General features: G+C 35.6%; 1 protein-coding gene across 4 annotated transcripts in view; it reads right to left on the bottom strand.

The window, feature by feature from the left end:
* Znf484 (zinc finger protein 484) overlaps nucleotides 1–11,284 on the bottom strand; it is a 38,938-nt gene that overhangs the window by 20,169 nt on the left and 7,485 nt on the right. For 3 of the 4 annotated variants that reach the window (XM_023703943.1, XM_023703939.1, XM_023703941.1), the window contains exon 2: nucleotides 4,055–4,099. In XM_023703943.1, the coding sequence (XP_023559711.1) occupies nucleotides 4,055–4,099 (45 nt within the window). Of the gene's footprint in view, nucleotides 1–4,054; nucleotides 4,100–4,282; nucleotides 4,308–11,284 lie in introns of those variants that run through there. The other variant, XM_023703940.1, reaches the window with a different exon arrangement.

The following is an 11,284-nucleotide window of genomic DNA, read 5'->3' as shown; positions in this document are numbered from 1 at the left end:
CAAATATTTTAAAAAATAAACAATTACATATTTTTACACAGAAATTTAGAAATCTAACCATATACAGCATTGTAGCAGGACAGTCCTATGAAATTTTTTTTCTTGTCTCTTGTTTTCATTTATTACTTTTTTTAAAAAACAAATTTACTTGAGACAGTACAGACAGTAATTGATATGACATTAGAAGCAGGATCCTCCTGTTTTTAGCCTCCCTATCCAGTGCAGTATGCCCAGGGGCAGGGCTGCCATGGCATGTGGTGCCAGCATGTGGTCCCTGCATTTGCCTAAGCAGATACTTAGTCCATTGAGCTACATTCTGTTCTTTTCATTTCATCTTTTTCTTTCCCTTCTTTCTTCCCAACGTTCACAAAGTTTGTGTGATCCTACTTTCTCCTCCAGCTTTGCTTCTAGTCTGTCCTTCTATTCCTTCTATTTCTCTATCATCCTCTAACCACTTTTAAATTTTCTCCCCTGAGGATAAAATTGTTATATTGAAAAATTATTTATTGCATACAATTTTCAGTTTCATTTTAGATTTTGTTATATAACCACAAATCTAGTTCGTATGGTTACAGATGGCAAATCAATAATTACCTTAGTTCATCATTTTTAGGTTGTGTTTGATGCTATTATTATTGCTTATTGTACCACTATAGCGAAAGTGATATAATTGTTCTTCCCAGTATACCAAGACTGGGATTACCTAAGGGTAAAAAAAATGTTAAAGGCAGTGTCAAAAAAACAGAGGCTGAGCCAACTAGGCAGCAACCTCTCATTGTCAATAAAATCGAAGAGATAGGCCTTTGCAACAGAAATGGAAGACAGCTCTGCTAAGCAGCCATTTCCTAAGGATTCTAAATGCTAGCAATAAAGCTACTCCCTATAGTAAATTTACTAGCATCAATGCAGACATTAATCTGAAAAAAGAAGAAAAGATAATGAGAAGATTTTTAAACAAGATGGAACACTGAATGAACGACTCACCAAAAACAAACCAGGGGGCTAGAAGGTGAAACAATCCAAAGGCCACCTGCTTAGACTTTGTATAGTGTTAACTATGGCATGTACAAAGCAAATGAACAAGGCTGTAGGAAAAAAAATCACATCAAAAATAATTTCTCAGATAACTACAGAGATGGTGACCATAATGAAAGATATGTTTAATGACTCTGGAGCAGATGCAGATAAAAGAAATAGATGATCTCAGGAAAATCAAGGAACACACGAGTCCTCAATATAGGAAAGAAATGAAATCTATGAAACAGATTCAAACAGATAGTGGGAAATTAAAAATTCCACTGAAAGTATAAACAGCAGAATGAGTCAATGTGAGGACAGAAGGTTAGAGATCATGAAAAGAAAGATTTCTTAAAAATACCAAAGGAACATGAAAAATAAAGCCAGCAGCTGCTAGATGATGTAAAAAAAGACATACATAAGATTGATTAGAGTCAATAAAAGAGCAAGAGACAGCAAAAATGATGTTTAAAAAAGAGTATGTTCACAGACATCATGGCAGAAAATTTCCATGGCAGGAAAAAAATAATTCGACACAGAGTTAAGTGAGGGATATAGAGCTCCAATTAGCTATCATCAAAACAAAACAAAACAAAAACTGCAGCAAGGTATATAAAAATCAAGATTCCAGAAATTCAGCACAAGAACTGAACAGTAAAAGCTGTTAGAGAAAAGAAACAAGTCACCTATAAAGGAAAACTGTCAGAATCACAGCAGACTTCACAATACAAACCATTAAGTCAAGGAGAGCTTGGAGTGAAGTATTTCACGCCCTAAAAGAAAACAACCTCCAAGCCAGACTGCTATACCTTGCAAAATTGCAAAATTATCTTTTGAAATTAATGGATAAATAAAATATTTTCAGATCAGATGCAGAATCCCTGAAATTTTTTTTGTTTGTTTTATTTTTATTTATTTATTTGGCGTTTTGGGGTATTGGGAATCACACTCAGGACATTGCACTTGCCAGGCAGGTACCGTGCTACTGAGCTATTTCCCTGGCCCACCTGAAGAAATTCATGAACACAAAACTAGAATTCCAAAACATTTTTAAGGATATTCTAGAAAGAGACAACGAAGTTACCAATTCCAGTACTAGGAATCCACTTGGCAGGGCAAATATTTAAATAGAAAGCAAAAAAAGAATTCAACAATATGCTGCATAAAAGAAACACATTTAATGCTAAAAGAAATTCATAGATTGAAAATCAAAGATTAGAAGATAATATTCCACCTGAGTGTGGTGGCACGCATCTGTAGTCACAGTACCCAGGAGACTGAAGCAGGAGGATCACTGCTAGTTCAAACTTAGCTTGGACTACACAGCGAGTTTGAGCCAGCTGAAGCTACACAGAGAAACCCTGTTTCAAAAAACCTAAAAGAAAAAGAAAAACAAACAGAAAAAGAAAAAGAAAAAAAAAAAAAGAGCACACAATACTCCATGCAACAGGAACTCAGACAAAATGGCAAACCCAGTAGATTTTCTATTTCCAGAGAAAGTAAATTTCGAACCAAGATTGATCAGAAGAAACAAAGAAGGTCACTACATATTTGTTAAGGTACCAATCCAAGAGGAAGAGATAACAATCATAAATATATATGTCTCAAAAACTGGTGTTTCAACTATATAAAACAAATACTAATGGATAGGAGAAAAAAATAAACACTAACAGTTTTAATGTTAAACCTCAACACACCCTTGTCACAAATAGAAAGATTAACTCGACAAAAAAATCAAGGAAGAAATATCAGAACTATCAGAACTAAGCCAAACCTTTGAACAGACTTCGTAGGTATCTATAGTGTCCTACCCAACAGCAGAATACACATTCTTCTAAGCAGCACATGGCACTTTCTCCAAAATAGATCCATACTACGCCATACAACATACTTAAATAAATGCTGAGAAAGTGAAATTATCTCGTGCATATTTTCACATCATAGTGCAATGAAACTGGAAATAAATGGGGAAAAAAACCATATAAACACATGGAAATTAAGCAATACCCTCCTCAACAACCAATGGGTCACTGATGAAAATAAACAGGATGGGCTATCAAGATAGCTCAGCAGACTAGGCACTTGCTTAGGCAAGCACAGGAACAGGGGTTCAATCCCTGGCATCACATGCCATGCTGGCCCCTTCTCTGGGTGCACTGAGCGGACCACTGAGTCTGGGCATGGTAGCGCACGCCTGTAATCCCATCACTGGGGAGGCTGAAAACAGAATGATCACTACAAGTTTGAGCTGCATAGTAAGACCCTGTACCAAATACAAAAAAATAAAGAAAAGAAAAATGAAATTAGACAGTTTCTACAATTAAATAATAATGGAAATGTGACATACCAGTAATTATATGAAAACAGTCCTACAAAGTTGATAGTGGTAAATTCCCACATCAGAAAAACAAGCTCAAATAAATAACCTAATGTTGAGCCTCAAACTTCTAGGAAAATAAGAACAAGCTAAATCCAAAGCTTATACAAGGAAGAAAATTATACACATCAGTGTAGGAATTAATGGAAACAAGACTAAGATCAGCAGTATAAGTACCTGCTTGGCAAGCACAGGGTCCTGAGTTTGATCCGTGTCAAATTGTGAATTCACATGCAAGTAAAGTGTGAGAAATACTACTCTACAAGAGACAGGGAAAACCTGTTAGCCACTTGCATGGGGCTGCTGTTGAAGATATTCCCCCACCACTGGAAGATCTATTAAAATTGTTTTCAATCAGGGATGAAAAATTGGTATCACTGATGAAATAAGGTATTTGTTAACAATATACACTATGTATCCAATTTCCATTATTGCCAAAAAGTCAGAGATAACTGACTAGTTCAGTTTATAACAGTGTGAAACCACAGGACTCACGTCAATAGTATAAAACTGATTTGGGGTTTCAGTTTTCTTCATTTTCTCTGTTCTTAATTTTTATTTATCTATACTTATCCATCTTACTATATGGAGTATTGAATGCCTCCTAAAATCTAGTAAGAAAACAAAATCAAGCAAAAAGTAAGACAAATAAGAACTCACCAGGGACTTGTTCATTTTTGGCTCTTCTGGGAAAAGGACAGAGATCTGAGAAAACAGATAGGCAGAAGTATAGTTGAGAGTAGGAAGTCACAAGAGACACGTTTGCCATTCAGTGCCTATGGACCTCTGACCCAAAAACTTATTTTTAGAACTACACCATTAAAAAATGATTTGATATTGTACAAAGACTTAAAACCAGGAGTTTTAGCTGGGCATGGTGGCACATACCTATAGTCCCAGTACTTAGGAGGGTGAGGCAGGAGGATCACTGTGAGTTCAACACCAGCCTCAGCTACAAAGTGATCTCAAGGCCAGCCTGAACTTCATAATGAAACCCTGTCTCAAAAAGGCCAAAAATAAATAAATTAAATAAAAATTTTTTTAAAAGCAGGAGTTTTAGCACAACATAGCTAATAATAAAGAAAAGTTGAAAAACATTTTGATGCTTTTGTGGATTGCTTAAACCTAAAAAGGATGGTATATTCTATTAAATATAAATATTGTAGGAAAATAGACCAAAACATCAAGTAAAAACAAAAAGACACAGCAAACGGTACGATTCCACTTTCATCATGTCATGTTTACTTGTGTGTACATACACATACAAATATACACACACATATATGTATATATATATGCATACACAAATGCATTTATGCATACATAGAGAGAACATTATCAGGAAAAAAACATGAACATGTTAAATAATATTTAGGTAACACAGATAATTTAAATGTTTAGTTTTTGTTTGTTAATAAAACCTGTTTTAAAAGAATATCTCATCCTAATAACTTTATTCTAAGCTTCTGTAGCAAGTCCAAAGACTGACAATATTCACAAGAAAGATAAAAAAGGGAGTTTTCTAGTTTTTTCATTCTTTTCTGTCAGATGTATCTCTTAACACTTTTGTGGAAATTCTGTCTCGGGTATAACACAGTAAGTGGATCAGATTCCAGTTAGTAATTAATGAACCTTAAGATCTAAGCCAAGTCACCAATTGACTACTAACTATTCCCTCCCCCCCACTCCTTTTTTACAAAAATTTCTAACATAAAGACTAAACAAGGAGTACAAGAAACATATATATAGATATCCTCTACCTGGTTTCAACAATTAGCACTTTGCCATATTTGCTTAATCTTTCATAAATACATATAACCACATCTAAACTCATTTATTTATTTTAAATGTGAGTGAAGGGAGGAAGAATGCATACTTCAAAATATGCCTAAAGTTTTTGTTTGTTTTGTTTTGTTTTTGTGGCAGAACCGGGTATTGAACTCAGGCCCCTGTGCTTGCCAGGGAAGCGCTTATTCCACTGAGCCATCTCTCCTGCCCCCAAGATTATTGTAAGATGGAAGTATGTGAAAAATAGTAGATGCAAGAGGGACATTCTAATTGTTTTCCTAATCCTCTTTTTTTTTTCCTTTTTCTTTTATGTATTTGGTACATGGTCTCATTATGCAGTTTGGAATTGTAGTGATCCTCATTTTCAGCCTCCCCAGCGCTGGGATTACAGTTGTGCACCACCAAGCCCACACTCGGTGGCTGGCTCAGTGCACCCGGGGGAAGGGCCAGTGTGGCAGGTGGTGTTGGGGATTGAATCCCAGTTCCTGAGCTTGTCTAAGCAGGCACTCAGTCCCCTGAACTATCCTGTTGGCCCTTAATCCTATTTTTTTCCTCAAAATAGATAAAAGTCCCATGCAAAAAGACACCTGCATTGTAACAGGAGAAAAGAAAATTTTTTCAATGGGGATACACAGCCTAGGAAATTTTATATAAACAGTATAAACAGATCTTACTAACAATAGTTTTTACATTCCTTTGAGCCTCCCCACCTAACTTAGTTACTTTTTCACAAATGCGTGTCTTTGTTCAACCTAACATAAAATTATATATGGTTTCTCACTTCTTTTGTCTTTATTTCCTTATGAGGGTTCCCATGTCACAAAATTTATGTGTTTGTTTGTTTGTTTGTTTGTTTTTTTGGCGGAACCAGGGGTTGAGCTCAGGCCCTTGCACTTGCCAGAGAAGTGCTTATTCCACTGAGCCATCTCCCCAGCCCCCAAGTTTATGTGTTTTTGCAATAATCTGTTTAACAGTTTAATTCTCAAATTCAACCACCCTCTTCCAAGAGAAAGTAAAATATTGCCTTGTCTATATTTAAATAGTTCATTGTTGAACAATTTGAAAGCTGTAGATGTGACACTTAAATCTCCACAAATCATTATCACGCCTCAGAAAATTAATAATTTTCTTACATCATTTACATATTCAGCTCATATTCAAAACATCCCAATTACTCTCAAAACACATATTCTTATTATTTTGCTTGGAAACAGTTCAACCAAAGCTCCCATACTGGCTATTGTATCCCTTGATTTTAGCTCCATCCACCCCAATGTTTTTCCTCCTAACTCTGAAAATTAATTTCTACTTTGAATTTTTATATATACTTCCCTTAAACACATTTTTAATATAACCAAAATGTTTGGTTAGGTAATTTTTATTGCACAATAACTTTTATGAAATACATAAATATTAGGTATACAGCTTAATGCATTTTTTCTTTTTCTTTTTATGTATTTGGTACAGGGTCTTACTATGTAGCTCAGCCTTGTAGTGATCCTCCTATTTTCAACCTCCCCAGTGCTGGGATTACAGGCATGCACCGTCACACTCAGTCTTAGTCTGCCGAGCTATCTCACAGACCCTTGCATTTTTCATACGTTCCACATTTGTGCATTTGTCACTCAGCTCAAAATAATGTGTATGGAACTTCTAGAAAATGTTAGAGAACCACATTATTATTGTTGTTGTTGTTGTTTTCATTTTTGAAATTTATAAACTTGAGAAAAAAAAAGCATTTCTGCTGTCTTTTGTGTATGCTTGAGACTTTCAGTAACCCCGATCTTCCTGAAGGAATTTCTCTTACTTTATGTCCTAAACATAGTAACAGTAGAAATAGCACATATCCATTTTCCAACCCTAATGAAATTGTAAATCTTGGAAATGATCATCAATGGTTGCTCACATCACAAAGTGGTGGCCAGACATGTTTCACAAAACAAATACACAATGCCACCTGAAACAGTTTTATCAAAAACAAGTTGATTGAAAAAAAGGAACTTGAACAAACCTCTAAATCTATTAAACTAACTGAATCTAACCTGACGCTGTCCCCATACTTACATACTACATCCAAAAAATGCTGTGTATGTGTGTGTCTCTTAGAACCTCTGTGTATCTTGAAACTCCAATTTTTCCAAAAGCCCCAAGTTGGGTAAATACCCCAAGACCAGTGGTATTACTTGGCAGCAGTGGGGCTAGAGCCAGAAAAACGGACCTGGGCTCAGCCAAGAGGCCTGATCCTAGAGTTCTGTTGAGACACAAAATATCTAAGCAGAACAGTGCCATAGAACAAGAGCCTTTCAGGTTCCTTCCCAAGGGTACACAGAGAGACAGTTGGAAGCTCGCTATATCCAGTGACATGGAGAATAGCAGCAGAAGGGAAATATGACATAGAGCAAACTTCAAGTGTATCCTAATTGCAGCTCTTCCACCTTCTAGTTATGGGAATCTGGTGACTGTGTTTCAGTTTTCTTCTCTTTACAGATTTGAGATACACCTATTTCATGTTTGGAAAGTAAATATCCCACATGCAACACATCAGCAATCTGTAACATCAGCTACTACATTTTTACAAAATTAGCTATTCACACAGAATGTAATTACTATGCCAGACATCCTCTGACTGACTTCACAAAGCCTTCAAGTTATCACTATTTCTGGCATCAAACTCCTCTCTCCTACTTACCAGTCTACACTGGCTGTCAATTACTGCACAAGGGAACCCACTGCCAGAACCCATTCAAGCCTCAGAATCATGAATCCCCAAGTCCTGCTACCCAACTGCCCCAAACTAATCAACCCATAGTCCCTGATCACAGAACTTGTAGTAACTTTACACTGATGGTTCTGGCTATCTGTTAACCAACCCATTACTGGTCTCTATGCCTGTATTGCTACCCTCTATGCCTCTCTACCAGCCATCTTGGTACTTCAATCCCCAAAACACCTGCATAAGCACTGGGTCCTTAGAAAGCAACACACACTTCTGACCATCAACACAACTAGGGCTCTGCCATTAGTCAGTCTTTCCCACAAACTTCACATTGCATGTACAATCAGGAACTCAGTGAACAAATCCAGGAAAATTCTTGAACATTAAAGATGAGTTTAAAAACTTAAAATACTACTAAACCTAAAGCACATGTGAAAGAATAGACTATTTACAGAGAAAGAATAAAGCAAATTAAAATTCCTTATCCGTATTAATGAAAGCTAAGTGATACAAGGAATAGCAACTAAAATACCAGTCCTCTGTCAGGGACAGAGTCAGGCATTTTCAGGAATCAAAGCAGAGTATCTTGCTTTCTGATACAAAATATTCAAAGGAACATTCTAAATAAATCTAAAATTAATCAGAAGAAAAATCTCAAATAGGAAAAGTTTGGCAAAAGTTCTTGCATATGTAATTATTAAAAGACATTACAATGATGTGATACGGAGATCACTACAAAGAAATAAATAATACACTAAAACATTCCTGTTTAGGAAAAAAAGGATTACACAAGGTGTTGAATGCAATAAATAAAACTTTTATTACTCCAATGAGATTAGGAAAAAGAAAATAAGAAGAACAAAGCTAAATAGTAAACATAAAGTAGAAAGCATAAAATCAGATGAATCATTGTACTCAACTGTTAGGAGCGGCTGAAGCTGGAAATTGATCATATGTGTGAAGACAGGAGAAAACCTCAGTGCCTAAAGCAGTCCAGCTACCTCAGTCTTGAGTAAAACATCCTACCTGGGCAATTTTGACCATAAGTTGCTAGGCAACCTTGTGTCTCCTGATACCGGCTTTGCAAAAATATAAACACCTCTACTGTTGCTGGGAAAGTTCTTTGCCAGTCAGGCAAACAGGCTTCCACCTGATCCAGCTCTTGTCTTCTTGTCTGTCTTTTCCTTATTCCTGCCACTGTTTCTCTCCAAGATACATGGAGATACCAGTGAGTTCCCACACTCAAGAAAAGTAGTAAATTCTGCTGTCAACAGAGATAGTAGGCTACACCTAGAAAAAAATATTGTTTACAACACTTTTACAATAAAATAGAGATAAATCATTAAAATAAAAACAAAATTATAAAATAAAGACATAGGCAGATACAGTACATTATCCAAATGCAATAAAAATGAAAGTAACTGTGGCAACGTAGATATAATGGGGAACTCAAAAAGTTGTTGTTGAAAAAGTGATCCCAATAGCAAAAGCAATCCTAGGCAAAAAAGAAAAGGCAGGAAGCATCACAATCTCTGACCTGAAATTATACTACAAAGCTACTGTGACAAAATCAGCATGATACGGAAAAAACAGACTTGAAGACATACTAGAGGATGCAGAGACTACTATAAACACATTCAGCCACTTTATTTTTGACAAAGGAGTCAAACATGTTCACTGGTAGAAAGAAGACTTTTCAATAAATGGCACTGGGAAAACTGGCTTTCCACATGCTGAAGGTTTAAAATAGAGCCATGCCTATCACCATGCACAAAATAATAGTCAAAATAGACCGAAGATTTAAATATTAAAACTGAAACACTAAATCTTCTGGAGGAAAAACTAGGTAGAAATCTTAAGGACATAGGGGTAAAGAGTTCATGAACATAAATCAGACAACATGGGAAATACTTCAAAGAATCAACAATTGCAATCTCACCTTTCTGAAAAGTTTCTGCACATCACCAACAGAGAATTCCCCAACAAATTGGGAAAAATTATTGTAGACTGTCCTTCCAACAAGACTCTTATCAAGAACATAAAAAGAATTTCTAGGGGCTGGGGAGATGGCTCAGTGGACTAAGTGCTTTCCTGGCAAGCGCAAGAACCTGAGTTCAATCCCCGGTTCTTCCAAAAAAAAAGGGGGGGGGCAGGGAGATGGCTCAGTGGAATAAGCGCTTCCCTGGCAAGCGCAAGGGCCTGAGTTCAATCCCTGGTTCTGCCAAAAATAAAAATAAAAATAAAAGAATTTCTAAAAATCAGGCCTCCAAAATTCAAAGACCCAATCCAAAGGTGGGCATCTGAGATGAATATGCACTTCACAGAGATACAAATAGCAAACAAATGTATTTTTAAAAATTGCTCAACATCATTGGTCATTCAAGAAATGCAAATTAAAACAACACTGAGATACCATCTTATGCCAGAAAGAATGGCTTTCATCAAGAAGTCGACCAATAACAAATGCTAGAGAGGCTGTGGAGAAAAAGGAACCCTTCTCCACTGTTGGTGAGAGTGCAGGCTGGTACAATCATTATGGAAGTCAGTATGTAGATTCTTCAAAAAGCTAGGATTGTAGATTGCACTCAAGTCAGCTATTCCCCTCCTAGGTATTTTCTAAAAGAATTGAAATTATCATACCACAATGATATATTTTACTCATGTTTATAGCAGCAGAATTTGTCATAGCTAAATCATGGAAACAACCCAAATGCCCATCAACTGAGGAATGGATTAAAAAGATATATTTTTATACAATGGAGTATTACTTAGCTATAAAAAGATAAATTCAAGGCTTTTGTAGATAAATGGATGCAACTAGAGATTGTATTGGCAAGTGAAATAAATGAGACTCATGCAAATATCATATTGTGTCGCTAGTGTGAGAACATGGAAGAGTAAATATAATCTGGAAGGTACAACAGATACAGTGAAAGGGAAAGAATTTGTTCAAATGGAAGGGAAAACTGGGATGAGGAAAAGGATAAAAGAAAGAATATATGTAGGATAGTTTGGATAATTGTACTGCCTATTTCTGCAGGTATTTTGAAAGAAGCAGTTAATGTTTAATTTTTTTTTTAATTCTTACTTTATTTTTCTCTTTAAATTTCTTTTCTTTTTCTTTTTTTTTGACATCAGTTATTTTTATTTTAAAATAAAAGAAATAAAAACAATAATACAAAATCTCAAAACAAGATTTTAGGAGAGTAACAATGGTTAGTACATTGTATATTGTTACTGTCAAAGCAGTTTCTCATATTACAAGATATAGGCAAGAAATAATAAGCAAATAACAGGTACAAACCTTTTTTTTTTAAAGTCAACAGAAAATGGAAATATACTTTTTAAAGTTTCTAATACTAGGAGAAGATATCATACAATGTCTT

Source organism: Octodon degus, unplaced genomic scaffold (assembly GCF_000260255.1).
Source record: "Octodon degus isolate 3935 unplaced genomic scaffold, OctDeg1.0 scaffold00184, whole genome shotgun sequence".
In the NCBI taxonomy this organism is placed as follows: Eukaryota; Metazoa; Chordata; class Mammalia; order Rodentia; family Octodontidae; genus Octodon; species Octodon degus.
This window is presented reverse-complemented; position numbering and strand designations above follow the sequence as displayed.